Here is an 18,786-nt window from a genome sequence, read left to right as displayed (position 1 = left end):
TGTGGAAGTGTCAGCAAGGTGATTTCCTTAGCTTCTAGAGAGTCCAGTTTAGAATATCCTGGGATCTTAATAATAGATAAAGCGGCATAAAAGTATAGCATCCAGTAATTCCTGAACATAAGGGCCATTTGTAATTTTATTTCTGCTGGCAGTCACGAACCACATTGCTTTCACAACCTTCTAAAATCATGAGCTACTCTGAAAGCATATCTACTGTCAGTATAAATATTGGCAGTTTTCCCTTGGCTGAAGTACCAGCCTCTATAAAGGGCATAATTCAGCCTGTTGTGCAGAAGTGGCCAGAGATAAAAGTAAAAGCTACCTCAATGAAATCAAAAGGAGTTGCAATGCCATTATACTGGCCAGCACAATACTTGCCGTTGTCACTTTTAAATAAGAGCCATTAGTAAACTATGAGAAATCAGTGTTACCCAGAGGCGTTTCCTGCAGATCATCATAAAGAGTTAGAAGGTGATCTCTCAGTATTAAGTAGTCATGAGGGACCTTGGCGGTAATTTGGAGGGGTTAAGGTTATTACAGTGTGAGTTATGTAAGAAGCAGTCAACAAAAGGATTTCATAGACGTGAGGAGGAAAACTTCAGCGCTTCTATTGCATGAAATATAGAAATGGTTAAAGGGGATCCCACAGCAATTTTCTTAGTGGCTTCTACCAAAAAGGCAGTGGCAGTAATGGCTCTAAGGGAAAGGGGGTATCCCCATGCCGCATTACAGTTGCTGGCTGTAATACCCTATGGGTCAATGATGGTCCGTCCCCATGTTTTGGGATGAGTACCCCAAGGGCATTCCCTTCCTTTTCACATACAAAGAGAAAAAGTGAATCTGATAATTGGGATGTCCAAGGGCAGTTGTGTTTCAAACTGCTTTAAGGCCTTAAAGGCTATATTGTCCAATTCTTCTTATAAAATTGGGTTGGGGTCCCTGTAGATATTTTAAATATCTAAATTATTTAGATAACTGGGATCCTGGTTCTTAGAGGTTTTTCTCTAGAGCAAAGGAATAATTCTCAAACAGCCTAAACAGCTTAAACAACTTAAACTCAAACAGCTTGAACAGCTGAAACAGCCTGAAGGCTTAATACGAGCCAGTCCGATAGAACATTTTGATTTCATTAAGGTGAAGAAAAGGTTGATCAACACAGTTCCAAAGAACAGTCTGCTCCCGTGGGAGTCAGGCCAAAGGCTGGACCAGCACAGTTCTAACAAACAGTCAGAAAGTAAGACAGAAGGCAGGCACACTTGCAATAGAAATAGTCCATTTCCAAAAGGAATTGGACCAAAGACTAGCACAGTTCTATGAACAGCCTGATACACAGTCAGGCCGAAGTTCTACCCAAGTACTCTCAGATGAAGGCCTCACCCAGAAAAGGATGAAGACTTAAAGTAGATCCTGCACAAAGCCTGGAGAGCCTCAAACGCAAAGAGGACAAAAGCATGGATTCAGGAGAAAGACTTACCCTCAGACTCCAGAGTTGGCAAGAAAAGCAGTGAGTGCAGTAGGTTCTGTTGTGGGTACAGCACCTGTTTACACACTAGCCTCAGAGTTGCTGGGGGTCTTCTTTGGATCCCTGTACAGGCCACCAAAGTGTTAACCTTAAACAAATACTCAGCCAGTTTTTTTCTACAGCAATATTGGGTTTATTTGGGATTGCAATTCAGGGTCTGTAACCATGGCAAGCCACAAGCAAGTCCCTCAGCAACAAGGTAGGAGAAACTGTTTTCTAGACGGAAATTGGAATTTGGGAGAGCTATCGTAAAAGACTCCTTTGGAGGAATTGAGAGGTTGAAATGTAGTGGCTTATTATTGGCTGAGGTGTGACAGTCTCATTGGCTGAGTTTCTTGTCAGTCCAGAAGAGGAAGTCTTTCTTCTTCTTGTTGGGTTCTGCTGTGTTCAATAGGGTATAAGAGTTCCCCCCTTTGGCCTTCTGACTTTAATTTAATGAGGTTTCTATTTATTAATTTGACAGCTGTTTTTCATATATTCTCCTTGTGTTCAGATCTCACAATAAGAGTTTTTGATCATTAATCTAAATACTGGGGCTAAACATGAAAGATATAGTTCTATGCTTAGGGAGTCTAAAATTTTGGGAAATCACTCAAACCGGTTACCTCACTGTTAATCAATAACAGAGGAAGTGAAAATCTTCACTTGAACTTTCTCACTTTTATAAAATGCACAGAATGAAGGAACCATCTACCCAGGCGAGTCTCATTTTTTTTTTTAAGTATCACAAGGAAAGAAGGTTTTTTTGTCTTTTTTTTTTTCCCCCACAGTCTCGCTTTTCTATGGGCATTTTGGGGATTTCGTTTGTTTGTTTAATGTAATTTATGATCTTGTATGGAATGACTTTTATTTTTCCTTTATAACCAGGATTGATCGTAGGATGTCAAGTGCTCATACCAACTACAAACTAGATGAGGCACAGGCTATAATGAGTGAGCTCCGGACCATCAAGAAAGCCATTTGTACAGGCGAGAAGGAGAGATGGGACCTGATGCAAGTAAGTGGACTGGGTGCCACAACTCTTCAGATCTCGCATCTTCAACTCTGTTTGTCTCCTAGTTTGTCTGACTTTCATTAAAAAAAAAGTATATATATATATATAAGTGTATGTGTATATATATCTCCCTGTTTCACATACATATATCTGTATCTGTATCTATATACACATATATTTCAATAGGTTTGTATATGATATGTATATAATTTATGTATATTTAAAATAGATTTTTAAATAGGGTACACATTCACATTGTTTAGGAATCAAAATAGTTAGAAAGGTATATGATAAGAAGTCTTGTAATCACCTGATTCTCCCATCTCCCATAACTACTTTTATTAGTTTCTTGAGTACTCGTCTAGTGTTTGTAAAGACACACAAAAATAACCTTCACACAAAAGCTATTTATGTACTGTTTGTTCTGTGCTATACTACTTGTATAATAATAATATTCTATACTTTTTCCATATGTGTATAAAAAGAAGTTCATTCTTTTCTTATGGCTGCATAGTATTCCATGATGTGGATTTTTTAAAAATTATATATTTGAGATCATTTTAGTTTTATTTTGCTTTATTTTTTTTCTTCTTTTAACTCCTGTAACTTCTGTTGTTGTTAGAAAAAGGTGATTTTCTGCAAATTGATGCATGATGGTCTTTTTGCTAGAGGTTGTAATGCATTCAATTGTTTCTTGTGTTGTTTCTTTTCAGTTATAGTACTGTAGTTTCTTTTGGTTTTTCTTCATTTACTCAACTCACTAAGTGGGCACCTAGAGCCTTGTAGACATTTATCTAGATTCTGCATAATATAAGACATATAAAGACATATAAAGTAATGATCAAACTTATAGGCAAAATAGAACAGGTACACACACAATTGTGTGTATAGCGCTGCTTTGTAAAGTCAAGGCTATAGATGTATTATGTAGATTTCCCTGGTGGTTGTTAACATGCAGATTGCTGGGCCCTTCCCCAGACCTACTGAATTAGAATTTCTGGAGGTCGGGCCCAGAAATGTGTATATTGTAAGTGATATCTACAAGTCGTGATAGGCAAATGACCATTAGATTTACTGTGAGCAATGATAACAACAAGACAAGCTCCTATTACTGAAGCTTCTGTGGAATTGGACAGGGTGCTCTGCATACATTACCTGTCTAATCTAATCCTAGCCAAAACCCCAGAGTGAACCATGTGGTACAGTGGAGATATGAAGGCTTTGGCCCAGGATGTCGAGCTTGGCTCCCTGCCCTGGTCTTTCTGAGACCATAGTGTATAGCACTGGCATAAGCCATCAAGTTGCCTTGCTTAAGAAAAGGATGTAGGATTTCTGAAAGAAGCTTGAGGCCTCAGCATCTTCTCTGAGGTGTCCACAGCCTCCCAAACCGTGAGAAGCTTCAGAGGCAAGAGCAGTGTCCTTTTGCACTAAAATCAAGTAAGTTATTTTATCTTTCTTAGACTAATTTAACAAAATTGACCCTTTCCAAGAAACCTTTGTTTAGAACCAAGTACACAAGTTATACTGCATCTGGGCATTCTGGTTCCTGTGTTTGCAGTAATAACTGTTGAAGAGGCATATATTCAAAAGTGTAAAATTAGTGGTAGAAAATCTGATTTCTGTTTAATTTTCACACTGAGAGGTTTTATTTGCCAAGATACCTACTTTCTCTAATTTTTGGCAAACTAGCATTCATATGAGATTACTTTTGACCATATAGAATTAGGACAGAAAAATGTCAGGTTATAAAAACACATAACAGGAGTGACATCAGCATACTGGCAGATGCAGATGCTTTAAGCATTTTTTTCCCCACAGAAACAAAAAAACATTTAGAAGCTTTCTGAACTAACTTTATAGGTGTTCTGAAAAACAGACAAAGCTTTAGAGGAACCAAGGAAATTCATAATCAACAAAAAGCTATCCTCAAAACAGTGGAAAATTGCATGGCATTTTTACGTGGCCTTGCCCCCATCTCCTCCCCTGTGCAGCACTATTTTAGTCTTGAGCAAGTGTTATAATCTGGATCCCTCCTTGAACTGGAAGGATCACAAAAGACCTTATTTGCAAATTATTCTGTACCCCTATTCTAACCTATGGGGGTTATCTAAAAAGCTGATGTGAAATGCTCATTTTGCATATCTTGGATCCCTTGTGGAAAAGCATCAGGCACTGCTCTAAAACTTACAAGGCACATTGTAAACATAGAGAAGCCTGGGGCAAGAGATTATGAGATTATGAGTGGAGTCATGCACTAGACCATTAAAGGCCCTGAGGAGAAGTTGGGGTGAGACTCTGGGAAATTAAGAATTCTAAAGCAGCCGTGTATAAGGAGGAGTTTAGAAATCTTGGGCGTGCACTGCTCAGAAAAGTACTCAGAACCCATTTAAGCTTTCACCTTGGGCTGATCTCTAGGCTCGGAGCAAATGTAGCTAAGCAGTGAAGGAATACCTGAGAACAAAGTCAATCTACAAAGACAGAGGGAGAGGGGTGGTCACTTTTTGTTTGTTTCTGCTTCTGGCATTCAAGGAAGTAAAGACAAACATTAGCTAAAGGAACAGAGACTTCAGAGATCACACATAGTAAGGAATAGTCTTTGCAAAAATAGTTTGTAAAAGTTTCAAACTAAATGAGCTTACTGTGTCTTTCCAAAATTTAAAAGAAAAAAAAAATCCTGGAGAAGAGGGAGGACTTGGTTTCCAGTTACCACCATTGTAATAATTAAATGTTCGATTTTCAACAGAACATCACAAGGTGTACAAAAAAGTGGGGAAACATAGCTCATTCTGAGGAGCAAAGTAAAATGATAGAAACCATCCGTAGGAAACATGCAATACAAAGACTTTAAAACAGATGTCTAAAATATGCTCAAAAAGCCTAAGGAAAAATGCGGATAAAGAACTAAAGTAAATCTAGACAAGGATGTATGAACAAAATGAGAATATTGACAAAGAGATAGAAAATATAAAAAGCAACCAGAAAGAAATCTTATATACTAATAATGAGCAATCTGTAAAGGAAATTGAGAAAACAATTTACAATCGCATCAAAAAAGACTGAGATGTATGCTTTGCAAATATCTTCTCCCAATTGTTAGGTTGTCTTTTCGTTTTGTTGATGGTTTCCTTTGCTGTGCAGAAGCTTTTTAGTTTGATGTAGTCCCATTTGTTTATTTTTTCTATTGGTTACCAGAGGGGAAGGGGGGAGGGAGGAGGGTGAAAGGGATAATTCGGTACATGTGTGTGGTGATGGGTTGTAATTAGTATTTTGGTGGTGAACATGATGTAATCTATGCAGAAATAGAAGTACAATGATGTACACCTGAAACTTTTACAATGTTATAAACCAATGTTACTGCAATAAACAAAAAATTAAAAAAAAAAAAAAAAAAAGACTAAGAAACTTAGGAATAAGTTTAACCAAGAAGGCAAAAATCTTGTACACTGAAAACTACAAAACATTGTTGAGAGAAACTAAAGAAGACAAAAATAAAAGAAGGTTATCCTTGGTTTATGGATTTGAAAAAGATTATACTGTCTGTACCAATCTATAGATTTAAGGCAATCCTTATCAGAACTCCAGTAGTGTTTTTTTTTTTCCAGTAATAGAAAAAGCCATCCTCAAATTCATATGGAATGTCAAGGGACCCCCCCAAATAGCCAACACATTTTGGAAAAGAAGGACAAAAGTAGAAGAACTCACACTTCCTGATTCCAAAACTCACTACAAAGCTACTGTAATCAAAACTATGTGATACTGGCATAAGGACAAACATACGGATAAATGGAATAGAATAGATAGCCCATGTTATGAACCTTCACATATATGGATAATTAGTTTTCCGCAGGCTGCCAAGACCATTCCGTGGTGGCAAGGACAGTCTGTTCAACAAATGGTGTTGGTGAAACTGAGTATCCATGTGCAAAAGAGTGAGTTGGACCCTTACCTTACATCATATAAAACAAGTAACTCAAAATCGATCAAGACCTAAACGTAAGAGCTAAGACTATAAAACTCTTTGGAGAAAACATAAGGGAAAGCTTCAGAACACTGTATTTGCCAATGTTTTCTTGGATATGACCTAAGAAAGCACAGGCAACAAAAGAAAAAAATAGATACTCTGGAGTTAAAGTGTTGTACATCAAATGATACTAACAGAGTGAAAAGACCCCCCACAGAATGACAGAAAATATTTGCAATTTATATATTTTTTTAAGGGTTAGTATGCAGAATATGTAACTCTTAAGCCCAACAACAGAAGGCCAAACAACCCAATTAAAAGAGGGTGAAAGCTAAATTGACATTTCTCCATATCCATAAATTCTCCATTCTCCATAAATTGACATATACAAATGGAAAATATACATATGAAAAGTTGGTCAGCATCACTAATTATTAAGGAAGTTCAAATCCAGCCACAGTGATTACATTTCACACATGATAAGGTGGCTATAATTAAAAAAATGAAAAAACAGCAAGTGTTAGTGAGATTGGAGAGAAATGAAACAACTCATGCATTGCTGTTGAGTGTAAAATGGTGCAGCCTTTCTGGAAAGCAGTTTGACAGTGCTTCAAAAAGTTAAGCACAGTTTTACTATATGACTCAGCAATTCCACTGCTACATAGATACCTAAAAAAATTGAAAGCAAGTATTCAAACAAATACTTATACATGAATATTCATAGCAGCCTTATTTCCTATAGCAACAAGAGAGAAACAACTTGTGTCCACCAACTGATGAATACATAACACAATTGTGGTTTATACATAATGTGGAATATTATTCAGCCATACAAAGGAATGAAGGAGTTGTAGATACTGCAATGTGATTGAATCTCAGAAACATTGTGCTAAATGAAAGGAGCCAGACACAAATTGTATAACTTCATTTATATGAAATATTCAAAATAAGTAAATCCATAGAGAAAGAAGGTGATTAGAGGTTGGTTAAGGGTGGGGGAACGGTGAATGGAAGTATCTATTCAAAGAGTTACAAGTTTTATTTTGGGATGATGAAAAAGTAGTTGTACAATGTTGAGCTTGTACCAAATGCCACAGAATGGTTCAGTTTAAAATGGTTAAGTGTGTGTTATGTCAGTTTGAGCTCAATTAAAAAAATATATAAGTGTAGTCAGGGAGTTGTTCTCAACTTCTTTGTGGTATACCTATGAAGATCTTGGGGGGATGTTAGCATTAGCAGTTTTTTCATACTAACATGACTGTAACCGAGCAAAAAGCGGCTGGTTCTGCGTACCACAATACAGTGCCAGTCAATTGCAAACAAGCCTGTGGATGAGAAAGGAAAATTTATATGATTAGCCAACATAATCAGAAGATGGTGGACTATTGTCCTAAAGAACCATCTTAAAATCATATAGAATCTTGAGGCAGTTATATAGGGGAAATGGGTGAGGAAGGAGGGGCTTTATGAATGTCAACCATCTGGTGTGACAGACTTCAAGGTGCCTCACTATCTCCTTCTTCTGTCATTTGTGACGGGTACCAATGCAGAGTTTTTTTGTCTGGAGGTTATCATGTTCCTCAGAAACTCAGAGAACAAATTTATCCTTATTACAGCTGGGAGATATACGTAAGCAATAGTCATAGAACTAGCAGATCCTGTATTTTGCAAAAGCAAGAGGTGCTTAATCATCTAGGCTACATGGAGGCTAGAGTGCATTCTCAGAGACTAGTGAGTCAGGGTCACAGTTACGTATTGCTTGCTTTCCCTAAGATGGCTTCCCTCATGCTAACCTAAGATCTAGCTCTTACATTACCTGTTTTTGATAGGAAAGAACAGGTTTTAAAAGCTGGTAAACAGAAAGAAAGGTGCACAGTGCTTTGGTGAAAAGGTGCTCACCTGATAGGCCCTCAGTGCATCTCAGTGAGAGGTTAGACGTGTCCAGGGACTGGGACATTGGCGGTGGCCGTTGTTGTTGCCTGGTGTGGGCGTGCTGACAGAGACGCCATTGGAGTTCCCCCTGGGGCCTGCTAGCCCAGGTCTGCCACACCCGCTAGAGCGCGATTTAATCCAGCTCAGCCAGAGCAGGCAGCCCACCCTAGAGACTGGCCCCAGCCAACAACAAGCCCTCAGGCAACGTGTGGGCCTGGATAGATTGATGACTGGATTCTCTGCAGCCTGGCAACTGAGCCCACTTCAGTGGGGCAGGAAGTGCACAAGGAGGGTGGAGAGTGTGGGGCAGTGGTGGAGTGTGTGGGGCTCCCACCGGGGAGAGACTGGATGCACTTTGGGAGGTCAGGGCGTGCACACGGGGCAGGACTGTGTTGACTGTGTGTGTGGACCTGTGGGCGGCAGGGCTTGTCAGCTGCAGAAGACTTGTGCTTCTCAAAGACCCACATAGGGGTTTGCCCCACCTTCCCAAGCCTGAAACAATTGGGTGCTCCCATTGCTGAGGCCAGTGTCACCTAGCTGCAACCCTCAGAGAGCTGACAAGAGACCTAAAGGCTGGAGGCTTACAGCAATTGTAAGTCCCTGAGCCTAAACCTGCCATGCTGGGGGCCTACTCACTTAAAAGAAATACTGCAACACAAATGTGGTATTAGAACGTACAGCCAACTGTGCTGGGGCTCCCCATACCTGATAAAGAGACTGAAGGGCCCACAACAACTACAAGCAGCTGAGCATTACAACAGCTAGCCAGGAGCATAACTCAGCCTCCCTGGGCTCCTACAGGGAGAGCAAACCACAACAGAAGGACACACGTAGCCCACATAGGGGTCACCCCTGGAACATTGAGAACTGAGGGAAGCACACTGCACGCCTCCTAAGCCATCACATACATCAGCAGGAGACGTAGCTGACCTACCTAATATGTAGACACAAGCACAGGGAAAGACACAAAATGAGGAGGCAAAGGAATACATTCCAAGTAAGGGAACAGGACAAAACCCCAGAAAAGGAACTAAGTGAAACGGAAATGAGCAACCTACCTGACAGAGAGTTCAAACAAAGATTGTAAAGGATGCTCACTGATGTAGGGAGAAGAATAGATGAGCTCAGTGAGAATGTCAACAAAGAAATGGAAGACATAAACAAGAACCAATCAGAAATGAAGAATACAATACTGGAAATGAAAAATTCACTAGAGAGACTCAAAAGCAGAGTAGAGGATACTGAAGAATGGACCTGCGAGCTGGACGAAAGACTAGAAGAAATTACCCAAGCTGAACAAGTAAAAGAGAAAAGAATTAAAAAGAATGAGGACAGTCTAAGGGACCTCTGTGACAACATCAAGCGCACTAACATCCATGTTATAGGTGTCCCGGAAGGAGGAGAGCAAGACAAAGGGGCAGAGAATCTATTTCAAGAAATAATAGATGAAAACTTCCCTAACCTAAAGAAGGAAACAGATATCCAGGTACAGGAAGCACAGAGAGCCCCAAACAAGATAAACCCAAAGAGGCCCACACCAAGACACATCATAATCAAAATGTCCAGAATTAAAGATAAAGAGAAAATCCTAAAAGCTGCAAGAGAATGTCAAGTTACATACAAAGGAAACCCCATGAGGCTATCAGCTGACTTCTCAGCAGAAACCTTACAGGCGAGAAGAGAGTGGCATGATATATTTAAAGTGCTAAAAGGAAAAAACTTACAGCCTGGAATATTCTACCCAGCAAGGTTATCATTCAAAATGGAAGGAAAGATCAAAAATTTTCCCAGACAAGCAAAAATTAAAGAAGTTTGTCACCAAGAAACCAATGCTACAAGAAATGTTAAAGGGACTGATTTAAGGGGAAAAGAGAAGACCATAAATAGGAAAAATTATCTATTTCCATAATAAGAGGGTAATAGATACAAATGCACAAAAAAGAGGTGAGATATGATATCCAAAACATAAAATGAGGGAGGAGGGGAGTTAAAGAGTAAAGCTTTCAGACAGAGGTCAAACCAAAGAGACCATCAATTCTGTATAGAAGGAGAAAGAAACAGAGAAGGACTACTAAAGCACTGAGAAAGGAAAAAGTTAAAAAATAGCAGGAAGTACATACTTATCAATAGCTACTTTAAACGTCAATGGACTAAATGCTCCTATTAAAAGGCATAGGTTGGCTGATTGGATAAAACAACAAGACCCTGCAAACAACAGACACACTTCAGACCTAAAGACACACATAAACTGAAAGTGAAGGGATGGAAAAAGATACTCCATGCAAATGCCAATGAAAAGAAAGCTGGGCAGCAGTACTCATATCAGACAAAATAGACTTTAAAACAAAAACTGTAAAAAGAGACAAGGGCATTACATGGTGATGAAGGGAACAATCCAAGAAGAGGATATAACACTTGTAAATATCTACCCACCCAATGTACGTGCACCTCAATATATAAAGCTATTATTAACAGACACAAAAATGAAACAGACTAACACAATAATAGTAGGCGACTTTAACACTCCACTTATACCAACAGATAGATCATCCAAACAGAAGATCAATAGGTAAACATTGGCCTTAAATGATACACTAGAACAGATTGACCTAGTAGATATATACAGAGCATTCCATCCAAAAACCGAAGAATACATGTTCTTTTCAAATGCACATGGAACATTCTCCAGGATTGATCACATATTAGGCCACAAAACAAGTCTCCATAAATTTAAGAAGATTGAAATAATACCAAGCATCTTTTCTGACCACAACGGTATGAAACTAGAAATCAACTCTAGGAAGAAAATCAGAAAAGCCACAAATATGTGGAGATTAAACAAAATGCTACTGAACAACGACTGGGTCACCGAAGAAATCAAAGAAGAAATAAAAAAATACCTGGATTCAAATGAAAATGAAAATACGACATGCCAGAATTTATGGGATGCAATACAAGTGGTTCTAAGAGGGAAGTTTATAGCAATACAGGCCTATCTCAACAAACAAGAAAAATCTCAAATAAGCAATCTAACAATGCACCTAAAGAAACTGGAAAAAGAAGAACAAAGCCCAAATTCAGTAGAAGAAGGGAAATAATAAAAATCAGAGCAGAAATAAATGAAATAGAGACTAAAAAACAATCGAAAAAATTAATAAAACGAAGAGCTGGTTCTTTGAAAAGATAAACAAAAATGACAAACCTTTAGCTAGACTCACCAAGAAAAAAGAGAGAAAGAACAAATAAGTAAAATCAGAAATGAAAGAGGAGAAACTACAACAGACACCTCAGAAATACAAAAGATTATAAGAGAAGACTATGAAAAGCTATATGCCAACCAATTCAACAATCTGGAAAAATGGATAAATTATTAGAATCATACACCCTTCTGAAACTGGGTAAAGAAGAAGTAGAGAATTTGAATAGACCAATCACCAGTAAGGAGATCGAAACAGTAATCAAAAACCACCCCAAAAATAAAAGTGCAGGACCAGACGGCTTCCCTGGTGAATTCTACCAAACATTCAAAGAAAACTTAATACCTATCCTTCTCAAACTCTTCCAAAAAATTGAGGAGGGGGGGAAGCTCCCTAACTCATTCTACGAAGCCGACATTACCCTGATAGCAGAACCAGACAAGGACAACACCAAAAAAGAAAATTACAGGCCAATATCACTGATGAACATCGATGCAAAAATCCTCAACAAAATACTAGCAAATCCCATACAACAATACGTTAAAAAGATTATACACCATGATCAAGTGGGATTCATTCCAGGTATGCAGGTATCGTTCAACATTCGCAAATCAATCAATGTAATACACCACATTAATAAAATGAAGAATAAAAATCACATGATCATTTCAATGGTTGCAGAGAAAGTATGTGACAAGATACAGCATCCATTTGTGATAAAAACTCTGAATACAATGGGAATAGAAGGAAAGTACGTCAACATAATAAAGGCCATATATGACAAACCCACAGCTAATATCATCCTCAATGGTGAAAAACTGAAAACTATCCCTCTAAGAACAGGAACCAGACAAGGATGCCCACTGTCACCACTGCTATTTAACATAGTACTGGAAGTCCTAGCCAGAGCAGTCAGGCAAGACAAAGAAATAAAAGGGATCCAAATTGGAAAGGAAGAAGTGAAACTGTCACTATGTGCAGATGACATGATTTTATATATAGAAAACCCTAAAGAATCCACCAGAAAACTTTTAGAAGTAATAAACCAATATGGTAAAGTTGCAGGATACAAAATCAACATACAAAAATTAGTTCCATTTCTATACACTAACAATGAAGCAGCAGAAAGAGAAATTCAGAATACCATCCCATTTACATTGCAACAAAAAGAATAAAATACCTAGGAATAAACTTAACCAAAGAAGTGAAAGATCTGTACACCGAAAACTATAAAACATTGCTGAAAGGAATTGAAGAAGACACAAAGAAATGGAAAGATATTCCATGCTCTTGGATTGGAAGAATTAACATAGTTAAGATGTCCATACTTCCTAAAGCAATCTATAGATTCAGTGCAATCCTCCTCAAACTTCCAACAACATTTGTCACAGAAATAGAAGAAAGAATCCTAAAATTTATATGGAACAACAAAAGACCCTCAATAGTTAAAGGAATCCTGAGAAAAAAGAACAAAGCTGGAGGTATCACATTCCCTGATTTCAAAATATACTACTAAGCATGGTACTGACACAAAACCAGACACACAGATCAATGGAATAGAATGGAAAGCCCAGAAATAAACCCACACATCTATGGACAGCTAATCTTTGACAAAGGAGCCAAGAACATACAATGGGGAAAAGAAAGTCTCTTCAACAAATGGTGTTGGGAAAACTGGACAGCCACATGCAAAAAAATGAAAGTAGATCCTTACCTTACACCATATACAGAAATTATCTCCAAATGGTTTAAAGACTTGAATGTGAGACCTGAAACTTCTAGAAGAAAACATATGCAGTACACTCTTCGACATCGGTCTTAGCAACATATTTTAAGTGCCATGTCTAACAGGGCAAGAGAACAATAGAAAAAATAAACAAATGGGACTACATCAAACTAAAAAGCTTCTGCACAGCAAAGGAAACCATCAACAAAATGAAAAGACAACCTAACAATTGGGAGTAGATATTTGCAAACCATACATCTGATAGGGGGTTAATCTCCAAAATATATAAAGAACTCATGCATCTCAACAACAGTAAATCTAACAACCCAATTAAAAAATGGGCAAAAGACTTGAACAGACATTTCTCCAAAGAAGATATACAGATGGCCAACAGGCACATGAAAAGATGTTCAAAATCACTAACTATCAGGGAAATGGAAATCAACAATGAGATATCACCTCACGCCCATCAGAATGGCTATAATTAACAAGACAGGAAACAACATGTGTTGGAGAGGGTATAGAGAGAAGGGAACTCTCATATACTCTGGTGGGAGTGCAAAGTGGTGCAGCCACTATGGAAAACAGTATGGAGATTCCTCAAAAAATCAGGGATAGAACTACCATATGATCCAGCTATTCCACTGTTGGGTATTTATCCAAAGACATTGAAAACACCAATTTGTAAAGGTACTTGGCCCCCTGTGTTCATTGCAGCGTTATTCACAATAGCCAAGACTTGGAAGCAACCTAAGTACCCTTCAAGGGGCGAATGGATAAAGAAGATGTGGTATATATACACAATGGAATACTACTCAACCATAAGAAACGATGAAATGCAGCCGTTTGTGACCACATGGATGGACATTGAGGGTATTATGCAAAGTGAAATAAGTCAGAGGGAGAAGGTCAAATACCATATGATTTCCTTCACTAAGTAGTAGATAATAACAACAATAAACAAACACCTAGAGACAGAGATTGGATTGGTGGTTACCAGAGAGGAATGGGGGAGGGAGAAGGGTGAAAGGGATAATTTGGCACATGTGTGTGGTGATGGGTTGTAATTAGTTTTTGGTTGGTAAACATGATGTAATCTATGCAGAAATAGAAGTATAATGATGTACACCTGCATTTTATACAATGTTATAAACCAATGTTACTGCAATAAACAAAAAATTAAAAATAAATAAATATATAAAAACTGGTAAAAGTGATTCTGCAGTTATTTGCCATTTTAGTAACAATCTACCAAGATCACTCAATCACTGTTTGATTTAATCAACTAAGAATTTTATTGAAGGTGCAAGTAGTGAAAAAACATTTCTTTTAATTCTAATGAGAATGGGGAATAGAGTGGGCCAACTTTCCAGTAATAAAGTTGGAGACCTAGAACTGAAGTGAAATGATTGCTTTAAGGAGAAAAGAAGCATTACATCCCTATTGAAATAGCTTGTTTCATTCTATTACAGATCCTGGCTAAGCTTACCCATGGTTTCAAGAATTACTGCTCTGTTACTGACTCTCTGCAAGAGCTTCCTCACAATCCAGGCTCACTTGTAGATTCTTGTTTGCCTCAACAGTTCTGCAGTACTGGATCTCAGACTGATGCCATTGGACAGGTATGCTTGCTTAAGGAACAGGAAATGAGAGAAAAAAGGACGTGTTTTGTGTTGCTGTCACTAATTTTAAAAAATTTTGCATTTTCAGAAATATTTTGTCTTTTATGCAGTTAAGTTGAAAGAAAAAATATTGTTTCTGATGTCCACTTGTGAAGGTTCAATGGTATGGGGTGCAATTGAATTGCTAACTACCTTTATCCTTGTGATTTGGCTTTTTAAAATGGCAGAATCCTTTTCAAATTTCAATCTAAATTTTTTTTTCAACAGACATGACTTTTTAAAGCACAGATTGGCAATCTTTTTCTGTAAGGATCACACAGTAAATATTTTAGGCTTTGCAGGGATTCAGTACCTCTGTCAACTTTTCAACTCTGCCATATTGTACAAAAGCTGCCATAGATACTAGACAACAAATTGGTGTGGCTATGTTCCTGTAATGGGTGACAGGTTGGATTTTGCCCCTGGGTCATAGGTTGCTTATTACTGGCTTAGAACAGTCATTTCTAAAGCTTTTGTAGCTGTGCCGCTCTTGGCTTATACTTTGATACTGTTTCTTATTCTTCTAATAGAATGTCAGGAAATTAACCTCAATTAAAATAAATTTTGTTTGAGACTTAGAAGAATTTCAAAATGCCCTTTTGATAATTGAGTTAGCTTAGGGTTGGGAATCTCCATTTGAAACAGGATTGTGAATATTTAAAAGTACTTTTCTAATATTGTTGAGTGAGATTTGTTATTAACTTAGTACCAAATATAAAGCCACTGGATTGCTTCTTTTTCTTAGGGCATATTAAATAAAAATGAAGTGTCAGTGGATGCAGAAGACAGAAAAAAAATAAAAAGAAAGTATACAATAAAGATTGAAAAAGTGAACTCATGGTCTTAAATAAATAGCTAATATTTTGAAATTTAGCAAATATTACTTCTTTGGGGACTATGATATAGTCTTATAATAATGACTGTCTTGAATTTTCAGAAAGAGCTTAATTTCATTTTTCCCCTCATTGTTCTTAAAAGTATACTTATGCATTTTCAACCACATGTATTCTTTGGTTTAAAGAATATGGTCGCTATCTGTAACACATAGAAAAGAATCTATAACTCAAAAATGTCCAGCATTTTTCTTGGGGCTGGCCAGGTAGCATAGTGGTTAAGTTTGCGTGCACCGCTGTGGCAGCCCAGGGTTTGCAGGTTCAGATCCTTCCTGCAGACTTACTTACTGCTCATCAAGCCATGCTATGGCAGTGTCCCTCATACAAAGTAGAGGAAAATGGCACAGATATTAGCTCAGTGACAATCTTCCTCAGCGAAAAGAGGAAGATTGGCAACAGATGTTAGCTCAGGGCCAATCTTTCTCACCAAAAAAAAAAAGTCCTGCATTTTTCCTAAAGATTTTGGAGTAAGTGAGAAAAGGAAAGAAGTATGATGCATTGATTTCCTTTAGTTATTCATTGCTTCTTATCAGAAGATTAGAATTAGAATGTGGTTATTCCTAACTAGTTTAAGGAGAAATAGGTAAGATCAAACGCTTTGTAATGATTTAGGTAGAATGTCCTAAAAATATATGTGCTGGGGCTTTTTATGCAGTTGTAATAACTCTAGCAGTAAATTTTCCCTTTTCAGCCTCTGCAGTGTATTGGGGCTGGCAGCTTCCCAGCAATGATCTCATTTTAAGTAGTTATTCCCATCCCTGTTAAGTAATGTGATGGAGACACTGAGGTGCCAAGTTACCTAAGATTTTATACCTAGGAGAGGTCTGGGTTTAAATCAATATCTCTGACCTTTAAACTCCTGTACTCTCTATTACATCATAATACTGTATAAAAATATATCAAAAGGTATGCCTTAGTTAATTAGTTAGCTCTTGCTGTGTAACAGAATTTCCCCCCAGCTCTAGTAGATTAAAACAACACACATTTATTATCTCACAGTTTCTGTCGGCCAGGAGTCTGGTCAAGAATCTTCTGGTTTAAGGTTTCAAAACTGTGGTCAAATGTCAGCTAGGCATTGAGTCTTATCTGAAGACCCAACTGAGTGAAAGGTACACTTTAAAAAAAACTTTTTTTAATTTTTTTATTTAGGTCATAATAGTTTATAACATTGTGAAATTTCAGTTGTAGATTATTATTTGTCACCATATATATATGTGCCCCTTTGCCCCTTATGTGCACCCCCCAAACCCCTTTCCCTCTGGTAACCACTGATCTGTTCTCTTTGTCCATGTATTTGTTTATCTTCCAGATATGAGTGAAATCATATGGTGTTTGTCTTTCTCTGTCTGGCTTATCTCATGTAACTCATACCCTCACATTCCATCCAAGTGGTTGCAAATGGGATGATTTTTTCTTTTTTTATGGCTGAGTAGTGTTCCATTGTATATATATACCACATCTTCTTTACCCAGTCATCAGTTGATGGGCACTTGGCTTGCTTCCACATTTTGGTTATTATGAATAATGCTGCAGTGAACATAGGGGTGCATAAGCCTCTTTGAATTATTGTATTCAAGTGGGAAAGATCCACTTTTAAGCTCACATGAATGTTAGCAGGATTCAGTTCATCACAGGCTGTTGGACTGAGAGTCTCTGTTCCTTGCCACATTGCTCTCTTCAACATGGGAGCTTGCTTCATCAAAATGTGCAAGCTAAGAAGGCAATAGAGAAAGTCAGCCTAAGATGATGGATGTCACCACAATCTGCTGTAACCTAATCACAGAAATGACTTCTCGTCGCTTGCACTGTTCTGTTGGATCTAATCAAGTTGGTACGTCTCACTCACTTTCCAGGGGAGAGGATTACACATGGGCTGAATAACAGAAGATGGAGATCATAGGGGTAATCTTAGAAGTTTACCTACCTTACTTAATGTTTTGAGTCAGCTTTTTGGGTAGGTGTTTATGTATATGACATGATTTTCAAGAATGGGGATTTCTAACTAGAAACTTAAAAGCAATACCATAATAACGTTGGAATTTGGTAGTTTGCGTGATGTAGGACTTTGTGGAAAGTGAGACAAGAACCTTTTTGATTTTTGTGCTGTAGGTTTCTTTGTTTTTGATTAAAACATCCTTCGTTAGTCTGAAACAAGAGTGAAAAAACAAAGCCTGGAAGTTTATAAATAGCTTTTAGTAGAAATGTAAGAAGTGAAGTGTATTAATCTCAGGAAAGAGTAGGCTGAGTAGCCTCTGATAAAGAGGATGATGAGAGGACAAGTAGATCATTTCTGCAGAAATTTTAAGATGTGAAACTTCAACCTGAGTGTGTTTATACTGAGGAAAGTTTGTAGAAAGGGACAGCAACTGAAACTGTTTAAATGTGTAAGATTGAGATTCATTTCATTAGAGAATTTTCAGTCCACCATAAGGCACCTTTTCATGTTGCCATTCACTTTATTCTTAGGGCAATATAAATGTATCAATCAATTGTTCGCTAACCAAGTAGAATATTTTCAAATGTTTCTTGATTAGAAGACGTTAAAAAGTAAGAGAGTTAGTGGTATAATATATGGCCAGATAATATATGGTCAGATCTACAGATGGAAGAATTTATTGAAAACGCAGTTGTATGACATTTCCAGGAATGAAGGAAAAGGTAACCAAAGTGAGCTACAATTATGTCTCATACAGATCTTTTTGTTTTGTCTAGAATTTTGTTTTCAGTATCATTGGTAGGAGAAATATTAAGTAGAACTACTTATTGGGTCTAAAACACCACATTTTAAATTCCAACTGTTAAAGTAATACTCCGCAATACTAGGCATTTTGATACTTAGCTTTTCTTCTTTTCACCTTTTGTTCCTCTGTATACCATGTGATATTGGAAGGAGTCCTAAA

General features: G+C 37.6%; 1 protein-coding gene across 1 annotated transcript in view; it reads left to right on the top strand.

Moving 5' to 3' along the window:
* The window catches only part of LOC147911647 (protein WWC3-like), a 152,616-nt gene that overhangs the window by 71,070 nt on the left and 62,760 nt on the right, over nt 1–18,786 (top strand). Inside the window, exons 6-7 of the mRNA XM_087427891.1 lie at nt 2,390–2,519; nt 14,805–14,954. Coding sequence (XP_087284017.1) covers nt 2,390–2,519; nt 14,805–14,954 — 280 coding nt within the window. The remainder of the gene's footprint in view (nt 1–2,389; nt 2,520–14,804; nt 14,955–18,786) is intronic.

This window comes from Ceratotherium simum, chromosome Y (genome assembly GCF_057802395.1).
Source record: "Ceratotherium simum simum isolate JZ-2026a chromosome Y, ASM5780239v1, whole genome shotgun sequence".
Classification (NCBI taxonomy): domain Eukaryota; kingdom Metazoa; phylum Chordata; class Mammalia; order Perissodactyla; family Rhinocerotidae; genus Ceratotherium; species Ceratotherium simum.
This window is presented reverse-complemented; position numbering and strand designations above follow the sequence as displayed.